General features: G+C 31.6%; 2 protein-coding genes across 8 annotated transcripts in view; one reads left to right on the forward strand and one right to left on the reverse strand.

The window, feature by feature from the left end:
- The window catches only part of ave (sterile alpha motif domain-containing protein aveugle), a 26,138-nt gene extending 20,088 nt beyond the window's left edge, over nt 1–6,050 (forward strand). For 4 of the 5 annotated variants that reach the window (XR_013016231.1, XM_076463134.1, XM_076463135.1 and 1 more), the window contains exon 7: nt 836–6,050. Coding sequence is in view for 3 of the 5 variants with exons in the window: in XM_076463134.1 (XP_076319249.1) it covers nt 836–890 (55 nt within the window). In the remaining 2 variants the exon portion in view is untranslated. The remainder of the gene's footprint in view (nt 1–835) is intronic. The other variant, XR_013016230.1, reaches the window with a different exon arrangement.
- LOC143230092 (zinc finger protein PLAGL1-like) lies at nt 1,443–24,966 on the reverse strand. Of its 3 annotated transcripts, none has more exons than XM_076463130.1 (2): nt 24,726–24,966; nt 1,443–8,518 (listed from the first exon to the last, which is right to left on the reverse strand). In XM_076463130.1, exon 2 carries the CDS (start codon nt 8,341–8,343, stop codon nt 7,177–7,179), a length of 1,167 nt encoding a protein of 388 aa, XP_076319245.1. In that variant the 5' UTR covers nt 8,344–8,518; nt 24,726–24,966; the 3' UTR covers nt 1,443–7,176. The 3 variants fall into 3 exon arrangements, with proteins under 3 accessions (XP_076319245.1, XP_076319246.1, XP_076319247.1); XM_076463131.1 differs by lacking the exon at nt 24,726–24,966 and adding an exon at nt 24,558–24,712; XM_076463132.1 differs by lacking the exon at nt 24,726–24,966 and adding an exon at nt 24,412–24,430.

Genomic DNA, 24,966 nt, shown 5'->3' on the forward strand with positions numbered 1-24,966 from the left:
CATTTTAATGTAAACATGCCTGCAAGAGATGACATTTAACAAATGCAGACATTAGTTTCACAGTTGTTAACATTTTATTGATACACATATTAACCCAAACAAAGTATCACTCCACGTATCCTTGTCTCTGGTGAAACTGTTCCAATTTGCAGTCACTCTGTTCTTGACAAGTGTGAAAGCTTACCAGAATCAGCCGTAGCACTCACAACTTAAGTGATGTCACTTGTGTTAACAGTACATATGTCAGTATTCAATAAATACATTTTAAATTCAAATCTGTTAGTATAACAGTTTTGCAGCACTGATAAAGTGAGATTCACAATATTTACTGTGTTAGCAACTTGAAACATTACAAGTGTTGTGCTGTGTTGTGTAACAACAAATATATTCTTTGGAGTTTCTGTAATACTATATGTGATTATTTACAAAATGCTGATAAACATAACATAATCTCCAAACGGTCTTTCTGTATATATGTATGGGTTGGCTAGGTGGTACATCTCCAAACTTTGGATATTACAAAATACTTCCTATATATCTACATGTTTTATAAGAATGACAATATCTTCCTGTAGGGTGCTGGCTTTATTAAGTACTTCAAAATTAAGGATGGCAGCAGATATCCTCAGTAACTTTGTCATAAATACACAATAAAAATAAATGTGTTTGTAATTTAGGCATATACAAGATAATATAAGTTAGTTTATACTGCTTTATTTCAGGCCAAACCTCCTAGTCATATGCATTGCTACTTAAATTTTTCCACTGACAGAATTTCCAAAAGTTGTATCTCTCAGAACTGTGTGAACTAATCATTTCAGTTATTGTATGCTAGCTCCTGCATTCTGACTCACCTTCCTAACTGTCCAACTGGAAGAATGTTGTCATAAAGAAAGGAGCCACACATGAACACATCAGAACCCACCAGGCCATAACAAGCATGGAGTGTGTACAGCAGAACAAAGCAACTGTCAGAATGCACCAGGCCACAACAAGCATGGAGTGTGCACACCAGAACGAAGCAACTGTCAGAACCCGCCAGGCCACAACAAGCATGGAGTGTGTACAGAATCCATTAGCTCCTCCCCTTGTTGTACCAGATATTTCAAGCCAGGATCAGACTCATTCATCATCTCCAAACACACATCAAAAGCTGATGAACCCACTTATACATTAGTTATATAACTGTTGAAAAATATTTACACAGGTTAAATGCAACTCAGTAAAATCTTCCGGAATGTACTATAGAATTAGTTCTAAAAACGCCTGAGTGAAAGTAAAAACAGAATGCTGTATTTGCTACATGCAGCAACTACAGGAGACTTTAAATAAATGATAAAACCATTAAATCTTGAATATTAAAATGAAACCCTTTTATAATGTTATTGTGTTCATAAACAATGAATAATAATGTTATGTACCTTGATTATAGATTGCAAAACTTCTATCTCAAAATATATTTTATTTCATCACGTTACATTGTTAACATCACTCACAAAACTAGCATGTCACAAGCTAAAGAAATTAATTAAAAGTTATTAAATTTCATTGTAAGTTCATTCTTCCTCAGTACACATACATGTATTTACATCTTTGTCTACTGGTATGTATACATAAAACAGGTTGGCACCAGTACCACCTGAGCTTGTCACTGGTTGGGGAAGTAATTATATTTCAACTATAAACAATTACTGTGAGGCTATCAGTTCACACTGCTCATAAAACATTTCACAGCTAAACACCATATCATTGTACTACCAACATAACATAGTGTTTTACTAGTACACTAATATAATGTGTACTATCCACTACTTTATTAGTGACAAAAGGCAACATTTTTCTAGATTGTATCTTTGCTATAGAACTCATACTTTCCATCATGATTCAAACAAAGACACAAGAATGAAGTCTGTCTGATTCATACAAAATTACTGTAACCATTCTTATTTTTAGCCTACTCTTCATCAGTTTCCTTAAGTTCCATTACTTGTGGAATATTAAAATAGCCCATGTTTGAAAATTCATGAGTGTGAGCAGGTGGCAGAAATTATAACAGGTGAAATAATTATTTAAAAGGCCTACTGTGATAACTGTAATAACACTTGGACCTAAACTTTCACATTTATTTAACAGTGTACCCTGATAACTTACCACAGACAACATGAAACTCGCACAAACACAACATCAACCATTTATAACAACTGTGGTTGATGCTTACAAATGTCTCATTGGAAAGTAGCTAATAATCTATATTTTCTGTGCAATCAAATATACATATTTAAGTAAATGATAATACTACAAAATATTCATGTAAGGAACTACTAAAACCAAACACGTAGGAATTTACTGAGAATGTGTAGTTAGCTGGTGTTTTCTTCACTAAGTTATGAAGAAACACAGAACAATAAACACAAAGTATGTTTCTATGAAATAAACATCATTTTAAGCTACTGTTACACCAAACTGAAGGCTATTGTTCTGTAACAATATGTATTGTAACTACTGTTACACCAAACTGAAGGCTATTGTTCTGTAACAATATGTATTGTAACTACTGTTACACCAAACTGAAGGCTATTGTTCTGTAACAATATGTATTGTAACTAACATATTTGATTAGTTAATGTTCATGGTATAAACCACTTCCAAAAAAAAAATACATACATTTGACAGTTAGCCCCTTTTCAATCAATTATTGTACATAAAATGAGTAACTGCTAAGTGTTACATGAAACTTTATAATGTTCCAAAGGGACAACAAAGCTGGCAAATCAGTGAAATTCATTTGGCCTAACAATAATGATTAAAATCACCTTAACCCTTCAGTCAAACATGGTTTATTTATGAAGTATTGTCTTACTCCAATTTCATGGCACTATACATATTTAAAAATGATACCAAATGTTTGTTTTTTAACTTGACCTAATGACCATCAGTTACATTCTACTTACAAAATGACTTCTAAAAACTAATTAAGTCAGCCAGTTTACAAAATTAAGCATTATTATATCCAAGATGTATATTTAAAAATAAAATCACAAATGTTACACCTTAAATGCAGTATGTTTATACCTGAGGTAGGACACATGTTAATGAACTATAGCACATTTCTGTAACTTGGCACTTCACAGTTTCAAATATTGTGTATATACACATGAGCTTACTATCCTATTCCAGATACTAACTGTAAGAAATCTAACAAATGTATTCATTCAAGAATAAAATGTTGTTGGCTGACCAACAATTTTACAAAAGTACTGAAATAAAGAACTAAATTGAACTTATATTACACATGTGAACTCTAAAATCAGTTTTGATATTTGAACTTCTACCAGGGATAAAGTGCATGTTATATGAAATGAACTGAACAACAAGCTAAAAGAAATTACATGTATGATGTCATACCACAAGTATATTCCTCATGCTGTTTGGTCAAGTATTTTGAAAATACTTTTAAATAAACAATTCTATAAACTTACTTGTTCAGAAATTAACACAAATATTCAGTTTAAATGGATAACCTGTTCTCACACCTTTAAACTAAACACAACCTAAGGAGCCAATTTCCTGTTCCACAATACCATAGTTATAGAACAAAAAGACATGGTTTCTAACTATATCAGCATTGTCATAATACACAGAGTTTTCACATTCAAACAATACTCGATAGAACTGTTAACTTGTGTATTATGATAGGAATTTACAATGTGGATTTTTCAGAGACAAAGAAATTAATTAGTGTGACCAAGTTGATCAACTTCAAATCTACACTTGTAATTTCAAAGATAGCTAATAAAATCTAATATTAACATGAACACATATGTTTTAAACCTCACACGTTAATTATTTCTAAGGCATTCACCTAAGTAATCATTAAAAATAAGCCTAATAAAGTATGAATTTTCATACATGACGCTAAACAAACCAAATATTTAGACATTTTATCTTCTGTAGTCCTAGAAACAATTACATTTACTAGTTACAATGAAATTCTTGTATCAACTGTTCAGAAGGTAATGTTTTGTTATAACAATAAGTGAAGTCACACAGTTACTAAATAACCCCACCATTCTAAACACATTCCAATATTTTCTTTACTTTAATATTTCTTTATATCCCAAATAAAATTGTGTTTAATAATGTCTTGAGGAAGTTGTTATCCCTAGAATTGTTCTATTTCTCTTGAATCTAATACAGTGAAACTAAGAACAATCTTTTGTGTAACATGCATTGAAAACAGTTTCTATAGAAACATTCTGGTTAAAAATGGTCACAATACTGTTTTTATTACATACATTTATCCCTGGAGTAATATCTTCCAAGTGGTCACCAGATCCAAATGATTGTACAACTTTACAGATATTATATAAAAAAATACTTCAAACTTTGTGTAACAGATAACTAAGCTATTTCCTAACTACATAACAATCATATCTCAGTAGTACTTACACACAAAAACAAACACTATCTTACACCTAAAATCACATTAAACTTTAAATTGCATTTTAAACATACACACATAAACAAGGTGTAGTGATCCTGTAAGTTATGTTACAAATGACATGCAGAATACACAAAAAATGTAAACATACACAGAAATTTTCTTATAGGTGTGTGTGTATATATACTGGTATATATATAATTCTAAGAATATCAAACAATGCAATCTTGGCATATATTCATTAGCAGAATTACAGTATACGTATGTCAGTGACAATGGAGTTGAAAAATTAGAACAATGTAGCCCTTTCAACTATATATATATATATATATATAAAATAAGAAATTCATGCTTGTAGTGAATACAGGAACTATAAGATATCACCGGTATATTTTGCTTTTACCAAAAACTGGAACTAAAGCTAACCAGGTTTGTTGATTTTATAGAAAGTGAGAACAATAACATTATACCATTGTTTTATTTGATGGCTTGCTTTTGTAATAAATATTACTTTACCCACTGTGTTACTTCTATAAAATGTGTGAACTATCATAGATTTTTAACATATTGGCTTTTATACAAAATGGAACAACCTACTATGGGTTCTGTTTTTTAACTTACTGTGTCGCTCCTACAAAAACAACAACTCGCACTAAGATATTACTGTACAGTTTTAACTTATTTTACTTCAACAGCAAATCAGAATCTTACGCTTTCACCGGTATCTGTTTGTACACATTTCTAAAGAAAACTATGATACTTTTCATGATGCTTTTAATTTGCTGCACATTTTATAGGAAGTTGGAAACACAAGATGAGCGAACCTTTCCATAATGAACTGAATGTTGTCTGAACAGAAAACAAAAGAATCATATTCAGGGTGAATTTTACTGAATTATCACAACAACTCTTAAGTTCAACATCCAGATGTACCAGTATGATAACGAGGTACTTTATGAGACACTTCTATCTAAATTTTCAAAGTTTGTACTTCAATTTCTATCTCGAGAAGTTTAGTTTTGATTAAACTACAGGGTATCAGAATGTGTACCAGGTCAACAAGGAAAAATAACAATAACCAAAAAAAAATTGTGCAAGAGTAAGTCCACCAGAGGGCTACATTGTTCTAAATAATCACACATATACAAAAACTCATCTCTAAAAATAAAACTCCAACACAATCATTAATTATATCGAGGTAGTATTACATTGTGCTTGCTGCCTAAGCAGCCAGATATAGGCACTTTGAAGAATATAAACCTCTACAAGTATGTATGATAAGAAAAATAACACCCCTTCTTTATTAGCTATTCCATAGGGTCAAGCATAAAAATAACACCCCTTTTTTATTAGCTATTCCATAGGGTCAAGCATAAAAATAACTCCACCACTTACACTAAAATTTTAATTTTCTTGGTTGCACTATACACGTATACAATTCTACCCACAATTTACAATCACAATATCTCCTTCTTACTAGTAAGCTATCCTAGTAATATGACTGGACCCATCTCAATATTTACTAACTCATTTCAAATTTCTGTGGTGCATTTTCTTATAATTAATTTTCCATAAACCTCCTTTATGGATATAGCCTTCTCAAAGTCAACCTAAAGTTAAAAAAACAAAGCTTATCACAACAAATATAACAGAAGAAAACAGGTGTATCACTGTAGAAAACTAACAGAAGAAAGCAGGTGTATCACTGTAGAAAACTGTAACAGAAGAAAGCAGGTGTATCACTGTAGAAAACTGTAACAGAAGAAAGCAGGTGTATCACTGTAGATAACTGTAACAGAAGAAAGCAGGTGTATCACTGCAGAAAACTGTAACAGAAGAAAGCAGGTGTATCACTGCAGAAAACTGTAACAGAAGAAAGCAGGTGTATCACTGCAGAAAACTGTAACAGAAGAAAGCAGGTGTATCACTGTAGATAACTGTAACAGAAGAAAGCAGGTGTATCACTGCAGAAAACTGTAACAGAAGAAAGCAGGTGTATCACTGCAGAAAACTGTAACAGAAGAAAGCAGGTGTATCACTGCAGAAAACTGTAACAGAAGAAAGCAGGTGTATCACTGCAGAAAACTGTAACAGAAGAAAGCAGGTGCTCTAAACTAGTATAGAGTGAAAGTCTGCTGCCAGTTGATTGTTCACATAACTTTAATGTTTTATATATAGCTATTTTTTATTTAAATTTCAAATGTATATTTTGAATTATACCTGGTAAATGTGGTATCAAAGGCCTTGAAGTTATTAGGAGGCTGCTCGTGTGGCATGTAGATTAGGTTGCTCAGCATCGCCATATACAATCACAAACCTGTAATGCTCAATGATTACTTTTAGTACATGCTAAGAGAACAAATGCTCAATTCTACAGTGTCTTTCACTAATTACTTTGTAATTTACTAAATTGTTTATAAACAAAAATATTGTTTTCCCAACAAGTTTAAAATCTGTTCCAAACTTACAAAAATATTTAAATCTGCATAAAAGTGAAATAAATTTATGAGAATCTCATGTTTGTCTTAATATTACTTTGTTCAGGATACATGAGAACATTTAAACATCAGAATATAAGAGATTAAAAATAAACATTTTAAATCTGTTTAATTTTTGCATCCTATTTCTATATGCTTCACAGAAATAAATGTCTTATTCAGATGCTTCTAGTCAACAAAGTAAATTGAGCAAGCTTATGAAATACATTTCTCCTATATCCAGCACACTTTACTTGATCACTGAAATGCTTGGTTAAAATGAGGTAGAGCTGAGTTACCCATATCTAGTGACACTGGGGGTGAGAATGTTGTTCCTGACATGGGAGGTAGCATTGATTCTGGCGAGTAGGTAGGAAAGAGATTCGAGGTACCTGGTACTGTGCTCAGAAAACAGCTGCTTGGGAGAAAATGAGGAATACCTGAGTTGAAAGTGGATGGAAGAGAGAAGTATTGGGACATGCACGTTGGCAGCACATTATGGCTAATTTCTCCTTCCTGACCCATGATGATAGGGTTAATTCCACTGGGAAGAAAAGAATTTTCTACAGGTGGTGCAGCAAAGCATGGTTCTTGCTTTACTGCTTCCAACTGATGAGGAACACCAGAAGATAAGCCAGCATCCACAGAGAGACCCGTTGTGCAGGAACTTATGAAACTTGGACCATATGATGTACTTGTTACTGAATGACCGTCAGGTGACATGTCAGAACTCTGTTCGATTTTCACTGTCACTTCTTTAGGAGGTTCTACTGCAATGGAGGATTTTCCTCCATGACTCTTCTTCACGTGGCGTACAAGATGGTCTTTCCTTCCAAACCTTTGGGGACAGATGTGACAGACAAAATTTCTAATGCCTGTATGAACAACAAGGTGGCGCTTGACATCTTTTCGAGTAAAGAAGGATCTCTCACACTGTTCACACTTGAATTTTCTTTCACTAGGGCCTTTCAAAGCTCGGGTTCCTGAGTGAACTTTAAGGTGATACATGATTTCTTCTTTTCGCTGGAATTCCCTGCCACATAACTGACAAGACAAATCTCCAGCCTCAGCTGCATGAAGAGCTTGATGCTTTCGATATGATAAAGTTGATGTGTACTTCTTGTTACAGAATCTACAACTGTGTACAATCTTATTTGGGTTATGAACCTGAAGGTGATTCTTCAAGTGGTCTTTACGATGAAAGCAACGTTCACAAATTGAGCACTTAAACTGCCTCTCCCCTGAATGGATGAGCATGTGTCGCATCATCTTAAACTTTGAGGAGAAACTCCTCCCACATCCAGGTTCAGAACAACTGAATGTTTTCTCACATTCTTGTTTGCCATACTCCTCAAATCCATCACTTCCAGTAGATGAAACTTCAGCACTGAAGACAATTCCCTGCTCTCCAACATAGTCTGACATCACCAGAATATAAACAACAGGTAGTCACAGCTATTTAAGTAAGCCATTCATTAAACACCACCAGTGTTTTTTTGTGTTTTTTGGTGGACACCCATCCACTCAGGGGGCTAATATTGTATAATACACAATATTAAATGCAAGTTCCCTCCAAAAACAAGTTGTGTTTCTTTCACATCTGAAAAAAAACAACAACAAAAACTAATTAGTAATCATGTTTTACCAAATTTTTGGACTATCTTTGAAATACCAAATTCAAATAAACAAATAAAGAATCTATCATCCAGACTGCTGCTAATTTGCAAAAGAAGAAAATTCTTAAAGCCTTTAAATTTGAATGAAGGAACCATATAATACATTATCTAAATCAAACTCATTAACTCTGTGAAAGCGATTTCCTGTTCACAGTTTAGCTAAATAGTACAGCTAATATTATATTTAACTCTTGTTGCCAAATTCAACTGTAGTCAATCCTAAAACTTTGTGCATTAGTTGAATTTTTAGAGTGTCTTCTTTGTTCAATGGATAGCAGCACTTTTACATGCAAATGCAAACCTTCCACTTAATTCTCATAAGCCTTAGATGTTTATCAGGGACTGCTTACACATTCATGAACCTGATCACGTCATTAGTATTGTTTCTGGAACATGAAAAAAGGGAAGAATTTTGTCAACAAAGTTTCCAAGATGGCTTTCCACAAGTGTTCATCATTCACTGCAGCTCAAGTTTTAGAAATAATTCAGCAATATTTGGACTCAGGGAGTGACTATTATGAGCATGAAAGTTAAGACAACAACAGTGGTGAAGAAAGTACATCAATCACACAAAGAAAATTGGAAGTAACCAAGGGAATAGACATAGTTAAAACAGTGGTGAAGAAAGTAGATCAATCACACAAAGAAACTTGGAAGTAACCAAGGGAATAGACATAGTTAAAACAGTGGTGAAGAAAGTAGATCAATCACACAAAGAAAATTGGAAGTAACCAAGGGAATAGACATAGTTAAAACAGTGGTGAAGAAAGTAGATCAATCACACAAAGAAAATTGGAAGTAACCAAGGGAATAGACATAGTTAAAACAGTGGTGAAGAAAGTAGATCAATCACACAAAGAAAATTGGAAGTAACCAAGAGAATAGACATAGTTAAAATAGTGGTGAAGAAAGTAGATCAATCACACAAAGAAACTTGGAAGTAACCAAGGGAATAGACATAGTTACAACAGCGGTGAAGAAAGTAGATCAATCACACAAAGAAACTTGGAAGTAACCAAGGGAATAGACATAGTTACAACAGTGGTGAAGAAAGTAGATCAATCACACAAAGAAACTTGGAAGTAACCAAGGGAATAGACATAGTTACAACAGCGGTGAAGAAAGTAGATCAATCACACAAAGAAACTTGGAAGTAACCAAGGAAATAGACATAGTTACAACAGCGATGAAGAAAGTAGATCAATCACACAAAGAAACTTGGAAGTAACCAAGGGAATAGACATAGTTACAACAGTGGTGAAGAAAGTAGATCAATCACACAAAGAAAATTGGAAGTAACCAAGGGAAAAGACATAGTTACAACAGTGGTGAAGAAAGTAGATCAATCACACAAAGAAACTTGGAAGTAACCAAGGGAATAGACATAGTTACAACAGCGGTGAAGAAAGTAGATCAATCACACAAAGAAAATTGGAAGTAACCAAGGGAATAGACATAGTTAAAACAGTGGTGAAGAAAGTAGATCAATCACACAAAGATACTTGGAAGTAACCAAGGGAATAGACATAGTTAAAACAGCGGTGAAGAAAGTAGATCAATCACACAAAGAAACTTGGAAGTAACCAAGGGAATAGACATAGTTAAAACCCAGAGGGGACGAGGGGAAGAATAGCGAAATCACAGGGAAGAGCAACCACTATTCGAGGAAGCAGTTCAAGAATTTCATCCCAGGTGCAGTCCACATCTCCACTTCAAAACAGGATGCCCAGTGGCAGAGAGAAACTTTGGAAGAAATGGAGATGTTTGAACATGACTGACTATGTATGTCATATGAACTATGACATATGTATGTTCCTCCAAACTCTAAAAATTTCATGTTTATATTTCATTTGCAGTGAAGTTATAAACTTATGTTATGCACCCATATTCAGTACTAACAGGCAAGAAGAATGTGGCAATCAGCATTAGTTAAAATAATAATTTAGCAGCAAAAGAGTTAATGGAATCACGTTCCCTGGCTCCAGGCAAAAATGCTCCACCTGTAACCATTAGTAACTCTAAAAAAAATATATCGTAATGTAATGAGATAAAGTTTTCTTAATGAAGGATTGGTTGGTTGGTTGGCATTTTGAGGTGCAATACAATGGAGCTATCTGCACAAAACAAATGAAATAAGCATAAAAATAAAAACTCTATAATAAATAAATTTAAAAAAGAAACATTAAAAGCTAAACAACATCCAAAAAGGCCAATGGCCCATAAATAGTTAAAAACAAAATAAAATTAGTTTTATGATTGCTAATTATACTATCCATCACAGGTAAACCCTTAAAAAAAGACATCTAAAATGGTGCCATACAACTTGGCAATAGATACAGAAAATGTAGAGTGGATCCTGTGAACCACCACCAAGCTATAAAAAACCATGAGAGTCCACAGAGTCACCTAATTTCAAGCCACCCACAAAAACAGGAGCAGGAGAATGGTTTGAAATATGTTCAGAGAGAAGGCAGTTCTTCCAATCAGGATTATCCACCTTTTTCAGATGACTTAAAGTTCACAAGTGGAAATGGTAATAAATCATGGTGGGATGTACTGGCCATTGGAAACAGCAACATTTTCAACTGACAGACCCAATTCAGCATGCCATGCAGGTCAAAAAGATTATAGCCCACTGAGAAAGGAAGACACAACCCAAAGTAGAATGCTGTGGTAAGGATTGAAGCTTAGCAGCATACTGCAAAGTGTGTATAAAGAGGTGAAGAGGAGGTTCATGGGACTTGGTGTCTGAACTCTGGTCTGGTAAAGTGCATAAAACTCCTGTGCAGAGGTAAGTCCAATATCTTCAGGGCAGAACCATAAACCAGATGCCCATAGTTCAGCTTGAAATATATTAGAATACGATAAATCTTTCAACAAATAACATCACACTACTCTCCAAAAGGTAGAAAACAAGAGATGGTGTATATTCAGTGCCCTTGTACACTTGACAAAGTTGCCTGATGTGAGAAATGAAAATAAGTTTATGTTCAAAGAAAAGCCCAAGATCTTTGTCTAGGGAACTACAGGAAGAAGAACACTACCAAGATGAAGCTCAGGGTTGGGGTGTAAACCCTACTGATGGCAAAAGTGCTTGCAAATGGTTTTGGAGAAAGAAAGGATACAACCGTTTGCTGTGATCCACTTCAACAGGTGATTGAGAGCAGCTTGAAGTTGGCACTTGATAGCCCTCATGTTCAGTAACCAATAAGATATGTGGAAGTCATTGATATACAGCCCACTTGCAACAGTCAGGGGAAATTGCTTAGTGATGGCACTGGTCAAAAAAAGGTGAAACTAAAGACACAGCCCTGAGGGACTCATGAAATAACTGGATAGAGTTAAACCCACTTGGACTTGAAATTGCTTGTCAAGTTAAATATAGCCATGCAACTCATAAAAGTAGAGATCCTGCTAACTGTTGTATGCCTTCTCAAGGTTGAAAAAAATGGACATAAGATGTTATTTCTTGATAAAGGCTTCCCTTATTGAGGTTTCAAGTCAAATCAGGTAGTCTATGGTGGAGAGCTACCAACAAAATTACATTGGGTGGGTTAGAGGTTACTTGATTTGAGAAACCAAACATGATGAGATAGAAGGTTACAATTTTATATTCTAGTTTGTCAATATTGATAATTCAAGTTCATAACTCGTACAAAACTTGTCTAATCTGATCCATTGCTCCATTCTACATGCCACAACATTCTACATACCACAACACACAAAAATCTATATTTCAGTGTATTGTTAATACTTTTCATTTAAGTAATCAATTAATGTATAATACTAAAGTTTGAATTACAATCTATAATGATATAATTTTTATAGACAAATTTATAAAATAGTTCAACAAAATTAAGAATGCAACTCACTAAAGCAATGACATAGCCTTTGACCTATGGCAGTAGGGTTAAAGAGAACCAAAAACCAGAATAAGAGCAAGAGAGAAATGTAGCAACATTTCACAGTGAATGTTGTTAGGACTAACTGATGTACTTCCAAGACAAAGAGCAAGCTTAAACTCCACCAGTGGAAAAAGACACTTATAGTAATATAGGTAGTTATATTCTTTAACACTGTACGAACAGAGACACATCTGGGGTTACATATATTCTGGATGAACAGATACAGGTCTGTGGAAAGATGTATTCTTTAACACTGGATGAACAGATACAGGTCTGAGGAAAGATGTATTCTTTGACACTGGATGAACAGATACAGGTCTGTGGGAAGATGTATTCTTTGACACTGGATGAACAGATACACATCTGGGGTTACATATATTCTGGATGAGCAGATACAGGTCTGTGGGAAGATGTATTCTTTGACACTGGATGAACAGATACACATCTGGGGTTACATATATTCTGGATGAGCAGATACAGGTCTGTGGGAAGATGTATTCTCTGGCACTGTATGAACAGATACAGGTCTGTGGGAAGATGTATTCTTTGACACTGTATGAACAGATACAGGTCTGTGGGAAGATATATTCTTTGACACTGTATGAATAGATACAGGTCTGTGGGTAGAATTCAGGAGATGTTTAAACATATATTTGACTCTAATAAACGTGATATATGACAGGATCAATGTCTTTCATCCCAGAAAAACATGTTTGCCTCTATGTCTAACTTCAGCTACAACTCAATGATATAAACTTTGGAAATACTGGATTACAACATGAATGATCCAATCACTTAAAAAATAAATTATTGATATTTTAACTTTGTTCATAAGTGGTTAATCCAAAATACAGTACTGTTATAGTGGAAGTCTATTCTTTCATACAGAGAATACAGAAAATTTTGGATATGATATTCCACAACTAACTTTTCAAAAGTTAACTGCTATTATATAATTTTTGCAAAAATGAAACATTACTGTAGCTAATAAAATGTTGCATAGAGTTTATAGTTCTATTTTAAATTATTTTCTAATTAGTTAGTAACATAATGCTATGCCTATCTTATACTTTACATTACTGTAGCTAATTAAATGTTGCATAGAGTTTCTAGTTCTATTTCAAATTATTTTCTAATTAGTTAGTAACATAATGCTATGCCTATCTTATACTTTACATTACTGTAGCTAATCAAATGTTGCATAGAGTTTCTAGTTCTATTACAAATTATTTTCTAATTAGTTAGTAACATAATGCTATGCCTATCTTATACTTTACATTACTGTAGCTAATAAAATGTTGCATAGAGTTTCTAGTTCTATTACAAATTATTTCCAAATTAGTTAGTAACATAATGCTATGCCTATCTTATACTTTACATTACTGTAGCTAATCAAATGTTGCATAGAGTTTCTAGTTCTATTTCAAATTATTTTCTAATTAGTTAGTAACATAATGCTATGCCTATCTTATGCTTTACATTACTGTAGCTAATCAAATGTTGCATAGAGTTTCTAGTTCTATTTCAAATTATTTCCAAATTAGTTAGTAACATAATGCTATGCCTATCTTATGCTTTACATTACTGTAGCTAATCAAATGTTGCATAGAGTTTCTAGTTCTATTACAAATTATTTCCTAATTTGTTAGTAATATAATGCTACGCCTATCTTATACTTTATTTTACGAGATAAATTCATGCTATTCTAATTTTTGTTATTAGAAAAACATGTAGATTCAAGAAGTCTTGATAAAAGTGAACCTTACTCATGTGGTCGTGCCACCATTACCAGTTTGCCCCTGAAGAACATTGGTTCATTTTTCAAAAGTCCCAAAGTTATGGGATTTTTATTCATTTCTACTTTTTGTTGTTTAATTTTAAATCTAGACTATGTGATGAATATAAAAAAAATGTTAGGTTCTTACTTTGGTTAAGTTTTATGTGCTTAACAAATAATATATGACTATTAATTCCTTTTACTTGGTAACAAAATGTTTGAGTTATTGTGTAGTTATAAACAGTGTCATAAACGAGTTTATAAACAGGTTAAACAATAACAAGTTGTCTGGGATAACAGGTGTAGAAATGTATACAAGTATTGTTGCAAGAGGTGACTGATAAGTAAATAACTCTTTTACTGTTTCTAAGTGTTAATACAGCTGTGTTACCTGTACAATACATTTATTGTATAACATACAGTATTAAAAAAGTAACCTAACTAAGTGTTAATACAGCTGTGTTACCTGTACAATACATTTATTGTATAACATACAGTATTAAAAAAGTAACCTAAGTGTTAATACAGCTGTGTTATGTGTACAATACATTAATTGTATAACATACAGTATTAAAAAGTAACCTAAGTGTTAATACAGCTGTGTTACATGTACAATACCTTTATTGTATAACATACAGTATTAAAAAGTAACCTAAGTAATACAGCTGTGTTACGTGTACAATACATTTATTGTATAACATACAGTATTAAAAAAGTAACCTAAGTAAGTGTTAATACAGCTGTGTTACCTGTACAATACATTTATTGTATAACATACAGTATTAAAAAAGTAACCTAAGTAAGTGTTAATACAGCTGTGTTACATGTACAATACATTAATTGTATAACATACAGTATTAAAAAAGTAACCTAAGTGTTAATACAGCTGTGTTACGTGTACAATACATTTATTGTATAACATACAGTATTAAAAAGTAACCTAAGTGTTAATACAGCTGTGTTACATGTACAATACCTTTATTGTATAACATACAGTATTAAAAAGTAACCTAAGTAATACAGCTGTGTTACATGTACAATACATTTACTGTATAACATACAGTATTAAAAAAGTAACCTAAGTGTTAATACAGCTGTGTTACGTGTACAATACATTTATTGTATAACATACAGTATTAAAAATGTAACCAGCTGTGTTAACTACAGTGTTAATAACAAGTGTTAATACAGCTGTACAACAATACATTTATTGTATTACATACAGTATTAAAAGCTGTGTTACCTGTACAATACCTTTATTGTAACCTAAGTGTTAATACAGCTGTGTTACATGTACAATACCTTTATTGTATAACATACAGTATTAAAAAAAAGTAACCTAAGTAATGTTAATACAGCTGTGTTACGTGTACAATACATTTACAGTTGTATAACATACAGTATTAAAAAAGTAACCTAAGTAAGTGTTAATACAGCTGTGTTACCTGTACAATACATTTATTGTATAACATACAGTATTAAAAAGTAACCTAAGTAATACAGCTGTGTTACATGTACAATACATTTACTGTATAACATACAGTATTAAAAAAGTAACCTAAGTGTTAATACAGCTGTGTTACGTGTACAATACATTTATTGTATAACATACAGTATTAAAAATGTAACCTAACTAAGTGTTAATACAGCTGTGTTACGTGTACAATACATTTATTGTATAACATACAGTATTAAAAAGTAACCTAAGTGTTAATACAGCTGTGTTACATGTACAATACCTTTATTGTATAACATACAGTATTAAAAAGTAACCTAAGTAATACAGCTGTGTTACCTGTACAATACATTTATTGTATAACATACAGTATTAAAAAAGTAACCTAATTCTAAATTATTGTGCATAAAGTCTGAAGACGTGGTTTTTCTGCCTGAAATCTGAAGACAATTTTTTGTACCTTAAGTCTGAAGATAAGGTTGTGTCAGAACAACAATAAAGAAAGTTTAAACATGATTATGGTTAAACAGAGCAAGAATAAGACAATCATGAAAGAGCAAACATAGACTTAAGTAGTTTATAATTTCAGTAAAGTTTCTTTTCAGTTCCACTTGTTTATAAATTGTTTTTGTGTTAAGTTGTATCTGTTTGAAAGCTATAGTAATTTTTTTCAATAAAATACATCAGAAAACTTGAGATAAGCTTATAGTTTGGAAATAAGTTGAATGGATAACAGAGAAAACTATATTTGAAATTGAACATAGCAAATATACAATGCTTAAAAAGAATTTTGGCATTAACAGTACAAGTATTTTAACCAAGTACAGAAATATATACAGACAGTATGAAACAAAGAATTCATGTCACTGTAAATTGGTTAACCCTTTTGAGATTGGTCATACTTCAAAGGCTGTGCCATTGCCTTAGTTTACTTGTATTCAAACATTTAATAAACTATTAAGAATTTATTTACTGAAGTTTAGTATCAGATTGTAAGTAATTCAAGTTTTCCTATTATACATTACTTAATTCAAAAGTAATTATTACAGAAACACACCTAACCATCTATTTTTGTGTGTCATGTTGAATGTAGCACTAATTTAAATTAGATGTTTGTGATATCATTTTACAAAGTAAATATTTTTGTATGAATTAGGAAGTCAAATTACCAATATTGACAAGCTAAAATATAAAATAACATTTTATCTTGTTAATCTGCTGAACTATCATTATATTTAGTGAATCAAACACAGTGGCCCCTATTCACCTCTTTCCATTTTTGGAAATGGTCTCTTATATGCATCTACTTCTATATGGAACATCTGAATAACCAATAAGAAGCTCTGAATATCCTCTTAGTGATTTTTTTCAGCCATTTTAAAATGTAACTATCCTCTTTTTCTTTCCAGCCAAACTTTCAAATTGGTAAATTGAGTCTTTAGTCTTTTTGTGATTTTGTACGTTTAGATTCAAATATAGATTATTATTAAATTCTAATGAAATTCTGTAGTATCAATGAAGTACTTATGATTTTTTGCTTATTCATATTATGATGTGTGTGTGTGTGTGTGTGTGTGTGTGTGTGTGTGTGTGTGTGTATAAAATGTAAAACAATTTCATTTCACATCCTTCGTATGCAAAATTTCTTACAGCTTAGCAAGCTAAAACAAGCAGCAATGTGTATGAGGGTCATAAGTAGAATATAATTGTTTGCTTTATTTCTTTATCTATGTTCATTGTCATAAGAAAAGTTTGAGATCCTGTTTATAAATAGTAATAATCTACATACATAAACAATTTATAATAATTGAAGTATAATTGTATTTTATCAAACATCAGTCCACTAAAACATGGCACCATTGCAATTTGTGTTGTTAGCCATACATGACTGAAAGGTCAATATAAAATTAATAAATATATTTAAATATAAAATATCATGAAATTGAAGTTATTTAATCTAAACATTTATGTTTTTGTTTTGTAAACTGTAGTCATTATAAAACAAAAAAGGCATAATTTTTATTCATTTTCTAATTTTTCTTATGGTGGTTACAAGATCGGTCAAACTGACTGAACATATACAAAGATTTGTCAGTGAAAATAAAATATAAAGTTGTTTTCATAAGAAACATTTGATAAAACTATCTGTATATAAAAAGGATTTTGAACATGAAATTTGAAAATTTTCTCACTCATGAAAGTATTTTTAATTTTAAAATGAAATTTATTTTGCATGCCAGATAGTCAACATTCAAAAATTAATAATGGCAGGAGAAAAACATTGTTTAACATATCTTAAGACTTAATAAAATGATATCCTGCATATGAAAGCTTTGTAATGTTTACTAATAATCTGTCAAATTTTGTGAATATATGATTACTAAATTAAAAGTAATAACATGAAAACTATAGCACAGAATAGTTATGAGGGCAGTCTCTGAGACTGTCCATGTACTGAAAGAGATAAGGCTTAATAAAGCTATTATATTGATATCTGGTTCTTGTTTAGATCATATTTTTTCAGAGATATGATACAGTTGTAATGTTCACCATATATAATAAATTCATCCTCAAATCAGGTATGCTTACAGTTTGGTGATGACAGGTGGCTATAAAATATTCTGATTACTTAAACAATGTTCTCTAGTTTTGTTTTCAATATATGTGCAGAATGATTTTTTTTGTGTGTGCCAGTACCAAATCAATGTATTGATGTGCACTAACACTTTTGTTTTTTTGCAAGGGTGGTGGTATTTTTAGACTGTTGACCTTAGTAGATCATTAGGCAACTTTGCAATGCTACCAGCTGGTTATTTGGAAGTTATGTCTTTTGACTACCAGGGTCATCAAGGCTGTCAAATGTGAGCACTATGAGGCTCATTACTGAGGGCACATACAGCAGTTGATAGGTCATTGCTACCAGGCAGCTTAGAGAGAACACTGGCTCAAGTCTTTATTGAATATTATTTTAACATTTATGCTATTATAAAAACAACACATAATTAGTTAAATAGCTATTTAAATATTTCGTACTGCATTTGTGACAAATTTTAAATGGAACCATTATTACCTTTATCAGTAATAGTAAAATACATTTCCATTATTCAATTATCAATTTGACTTACAAAAGATTAGTGTTACATTATAAAACAAACAATGCCAACTATTTGGTGGTATTTAGTCAACATTACTAATTCATTTACCAAGTAAAAAATCTCTATTATCTTACAAATATTGTGGCAAAGTTGTTGTTTTTTCACAAAAGGCAACCTTCTATAATATAAAACTGAAAATAGCATAAAACTTACTTAAAAAATAAACAATACTACGTGAAAACAGGAAGATTAGCACAGTGTTGATCAGTTCCCATAAATGCTTTTATTTTTTGACTCATACATTATGTGTACTAATTAATAAATCATATGTCATCAATTAGTAGTCTTTCTCATTAATCAATTAGCAAATAACATTAACTACCCAATTCCAAATCTTCAACACTTCCTACAAAACTCCAGCCTATTTGTTTATTTTGCTACAATGTGAAACAAACATCCATTTCTTGCTTTATCTAATCACATTTAAACTTTCTTTACTGCTGTTCACATCAGGTAACATCAGAAGACAGTAATGAAAACATGTACAAAATTGCAGGCAAAAAAAACAACTTTAAAATCCAAATAGTAATAATATATTCTCAAGGGGCCACAGCTTCTCCAGAAATATTTATGCAAGACTCCTCAGAGATGAACAGAAATAAAAGAATATGTTTTACATTTATTTTCATGGATGGCTAAATATCAATTCTCAAATGTTTTTTGATTAAGAAATAGAATTAACAAATAATACTGATTTAAAATTGTCTCCAAAAGATGAAAGTGTCAAATTTCATTGGGCAAAGTTATGATGAACAAGCATGAAAAAACATATCCAATAAAACTGATCTTTGTTCTTTACAAAGTGACCCTTTCTTGGCCATATTTTAGTTGACTAGTAATTTGTAATATATAATTACATTTCAATTATTATACATTATATATGTATGAAGATTATTCCTATTTAGAAATAAGTTACCTAACTTATTATTTTTAAAATACAGAACAATAAATCAAGAAGTAAAGCACACAGTTATCTTTTCTAGCTGTAACATTTGAACTCAGTTGCTGCTGGACATAGGTTGCTAAGTCTTTAAAATTTTGCATGTGAAGAATATGAAAAAAAAAATTTTTTTAAAGTTTTATACACAGTTGAATAACCAGAAAATCATTAATTTCTATAGCAATACCTTAGAATTAAATTATAATTTATCAAGCTTAATAACTAATTTGTATTTATGTCTAAAAGATATGAAACTTGGAGCAGACTAAAGGCATAAATTTCTTCCTTGAAATCTTGGTCTAAATGTGGTAGCCTTTTAACAGATCAAAATGGCTGAGAAAACCACTAGGGGGACATTCTGAGCTTACAAGTGGTTATCCATGTCATATATTGAAGTGTATGAAAAAAACATTTCTAAAAATAGAAAGAAGTGAATGGGGCCACTGTGTTTGATTTAATAAATAAGCCATATCTTAGCAAAATAGAAAGGCAGGAAGTTCTTATTTTACATTCTTGCTTGTCAATACTGGCAATTTGAGATCCTAACTTATACGAAACTACAAACTTAGTATTTTGTCATCACAAACATCTAATTTTAATCAATGTTGCATTCAACATAGCATGTAACTCACAAAAATCAATATTTAGATTTGTTCTTTTGATACTAATGTTTAAATTAAGAAATTAACTCGTATATAATATTAAAGTTTGAATTATAATCTACAATTTGATACCAACATTATTGACATAAAGTCATAAAATTGTAGTGCAATAAAATTCTGAATGCATGACAACATGGCCTTTGACCCATGACCTGTATCAAAAGGGTTAACTAAATTATGGTTTTACTGGTTGAGGTCACAAAAATCAAACTTTATAATTAATGTTCTTCATTAACCCAACTATTCAACTTTAAAATCAAAATATTCACATTACTACTTCCCATTCTTCTTATTGATAAATTAAAAAATTCTCAGGTTAACCCTTAGGCTGCAAGCTTTGTGTAATATACACCAGTTCGTCAACACACTGAAACAGATATTATGTAGGTGCATTATAACTTTTAATGAAGATTACAAGTTTTTGTACACAAAAATCAGATTTTTAATTAAATATTTTTACTGAAGATTTGTTTGTGAAAATAGTGTTTCTTTACTAGTCTGACTGCAACATACTTTTATGTTATGGTTAGGAAAACGATTCTTCATCACAAAAATATGAAATAATTATTTGTATAATATCTAAAAAACCTCCTAAACACATTTCAAACATTTGTTTTCAGTAAGACTTGACATTTTACTTTCTTTTCCATACTCTATGTGGGGTCTGTCACTTGACCAACCTCATAACTATCATAAAAATTATGCTTTTCTCATGCCAGAATGACTACATATTATAACACAAAAATACAAATGTTTAGTCTAAGTAGCTTCAGTGTCATAACATTTATTAGTTTTATTATATTGAACTTCTAGTCATGACTAGCTAACATTACACAACTTCCATTGATACAGTGCACATGCACTCATGTTATGTATCCAGTAATACAAAACTGACCTTCAGTCTTCCTTGTCTTGGCTGTGTTTCAGTGGACTAGTATAATAATTTAAATGTGATTGTATATTACAAAAATGTTATGTATGTGTATATATTATTACTATTCAGAAATAAATTAAAATACAAAACAATAAATCTGAAATTAAAGAAACAATCTCTTCTCATATACTAGGTGCGTGTTCTTTTAATATTCAATTTTAAATTAAGAAATTAACTTGTATATATAGTTTGAATTATAATTTACAATTTGATTCCAAACTTACTGACATAAATTCATAAAACAAAGTTTAATCAAATTTTGAATGAAAGTCAACAAATGTGATAACATGGCCTTTAACCCATGATCTGTTACAAAAGGGTTAACTGATTCGTGTCACAACTCATGAAGATGATAAATTAATAAAAACTAATATTTCTGATTACTGATACCCAAGCATCATTAACTGACTGCACATCTCTAATGAATATCCTTACTGAAACATTATTTAATGTAAAATTTATTACGGAATGAACAATAACCTCATTGTAAGCACACAGCATTAACAAAAAATTACTAATCTGTTCTCTGACTTCTGGACTAACTAAACTGTAACATTAACAAAAAACAATCACACATACTAATTTTCCTTGCCATAAACAATACGAGAACAAACAGAAAATTAACATCTGTTGTTCTGATGAGCAAGGAATAAGCTAATCTTACCAACAATAATCAGTGCTGTCTAATGATGGGTGAACTAAATCACATCACCTGACTAGCAATGAGCAAGTTAGATCAATTTCCAATGTCCTATCTAGTAAAGTGTGAACCAAGTCAAATCACCAATTTTCACTCCTTCAAGTTTGATGATGTCATCAAGTGGCATTATACAACAGTGATTTGTTACTGCTTTCTGTCAGGTGAATCTAATATGTTGGCTCCTAAGCCTGTTTTGCCACTATTCCCTTACAATTACTTTTTTTTAGGAAGAGTGTACATGTAGCTGTTGTACCCCAGCCAACAAGTGGGCCTTTAAAAATAAAATAGAGCCTGACTTACTGGTGAGTCGTTTGGGTCTCACTAGAAGGCTATCACAACCTACTGGTGGGTTGTGTGAGAGCCAATGTGTTAAAAGAGGTCACCGTTTGTCTTCTCAGAAGATCCTCTGCTTGCAAGCAAACTTGTCTTATGCATTTTCCACTAATTTCCCACTGGCTATTTTATTCATACCAAAAATATATAACACTTACTAATTCAGACCCTATTATTATTTGTCATGACAATGACCATCCAATGAATTGTCATTTGTATACAGAGACAAGCTCACATATTTTGTGTTACCCTGTTAGCTGCTGACACAAATATACTAACTGGCTTAGACTGTGAACATTACACATGTATGTAACACGACAGTTTCAAATCATACTGTTTATACAGCCAAAAATCTGGAAGAGAAAAACTGCATAAATGTTTTAATTACAAAATCATATATTCATTATTAGCCAGTTCAGATTAGTATGAAAACTTTTAACAAATTTGATCATGACTTTCTCCATGACACAAAGCTGCAAGAACAGCCATGCTGATCACAGGTCATCATAGTTCAGTGATGTCTCATTCACTTGGAGTTAACTGAATCCAGTAACTTTGAAAACCATACCTGGTATGGGGTTAACTGGCCTACACTTAGTAGCTTCCAAAGTTACAACTGGCTTTGGATTAACTGAATTTGACACAAAAACTTCCAATGCATCAAATAAAATAAAAATTGAATTCAACATAACCTCCATTATGGGATGAGAACTGATATTAAAAGAAAAGCCTCACATTATAATACATTGTTTTTACTTTCACAAGTTCTTAGAATTAGCTGGTATGAGATGAATCAAACTGGACACAGTAACTTTCAAGGTATTAACAGTGATGAGGTGAACCACACTGGATGTGCTTTCCAATACACCAGTAAAGGCATAGCACAAACTTGATAAGATAAATTTTAATACTCCAGCTTGAAAGACACGAACTGAGACACACACACTACCGCACAAACCAATTACAAGATTAACAAACAAAAAATCATACAAAATGACTACCATGAAAAAACCCACAATTGTAATGATAATTTGAGGAAATGAATTTTATAGAGAAAAAACTTTCACACTTTAAATCCCAAGGTAAGAAAAATAAAGTAAAAATGAATTCCCAACAAAATTATAAACCACTAAATGTTTCATGGGATAACAGATGAATCCACAGTACTTTGTGTTAAAAATAAAAAACAAGCAATTAGTAATATGTTAGAAAACTTGATTTCTAACAGTTGAGATAAGGCCCACTGTATGTAAACTGGGTAGTTCTGAGATACAAGTTGTCCAAACAGTGGCTGTGAGTACAAATAAATAAAATGCAAATCTGGACTTTTCTCATGCTTCTTACATAACCACATGTTACTTGTATTACCTTTGTCACCACTTTTATTTATAACTTCCTTATTTACAAATGCTCACTAGTTCTTCATATATCTCATCTAACACTTAATAAAAGTTGGATAAAATAATATTTGCATTACACAATTCAACAAAACCTTATTACCCAACAGCCACATTACCCAGTAATACTAACAGCACTGAAGAGTGGATGCGTATAAATAACTGTACTAGTAACAGTACATGGTTCATTTCAAGATAACAAAAATCCCACTTGAAATAAAAATATATTCTAAATACTTTATTTTAATTAAAGTTTTAATACCCATACCAGCAATCTTTAGAATACATATGGTTCCTTTTAGTTAGCAAAACTTGAAAAACATTTATTTGTGCATTCTAGCAATAACCTCATGATTATTATTAGTATAGTCTTTATACTAATAATATTCATAATTTATTAATCATCCAGAACGAGACCCAAAATACTGAATTAATATGTTTTCCATAATTCATTTATGATATTAATATCTTATATACATCTAAATTTTACAAAAATAGCTCCTATTATTAATGCAGTTGCAATATATAATAAAATCTTAAACTTTCATAATCATATACCATAATGTCTCGAAGCTGCTTTATCCACAATAGGATTGGGTTATTACTTTATCAGACTGAGTGATATACTTAGTGTCAGACAGGCCTAACCTCAGGCGTCAGGCGTCTGAGTAGAACTAAAATTAAAACAAAACAAGAAAACTTACTCTGTGCAACGTTCAAGCTCTAATTTTAATAATATTACCAAAACATCACAGCTACAACTTCTAAGATTAAGAACATGCTTTTACATATTAATACAACATTTCAATAACTATCCCATAATACTTCTACATTAAGTGTCTAAAACTTTATAAATCTATTCATATGCTTACCGCGAAATCCATCTCTCCTTGAAGGTCATGTTTTTCACCATTGCATCATGGGTAATATGATGTCGACTTCTACGTGTACCTAGACCTTTTAACTTCAAACAAAATATGTAACTTTAATTATTTCAATACATTTAATTAACATCTTAATTCGTTTCTTAAAGAACAAGTGGAATTCACACCATATCCAAATCATATTCCCGTACGCACTGCATAATATTAGCGTGATTTTTTGTAAAAAGGC

The sequence above is a fragment of the Tachypleus tridentatus genome, chromosome 10 (assembly GCF_004210375.1).
Source record: "Tachypleus tridentatus isolate NWPU-2018 chromosome 10, ASM421037v1, whole genome shotgun sequence".
Classification (NCBI taxonomy): domain Eukaryota; kingdom Metazoa; phylum Arthropoda; class Merostomata; order Xiphosura; family Limulidae; genus Tachypleus; species Tachypleus tridentatus.

Excerpts from the sequence above, each read along its gene's own strand:
- LOC143230092 (XM_076463130.1), bottom strand. The coding sequence starts at position 8,343 with ATGTCAGACTATGTTGGAGAGCAGGGAATTGTCTTCAGTGCTGAAGTT.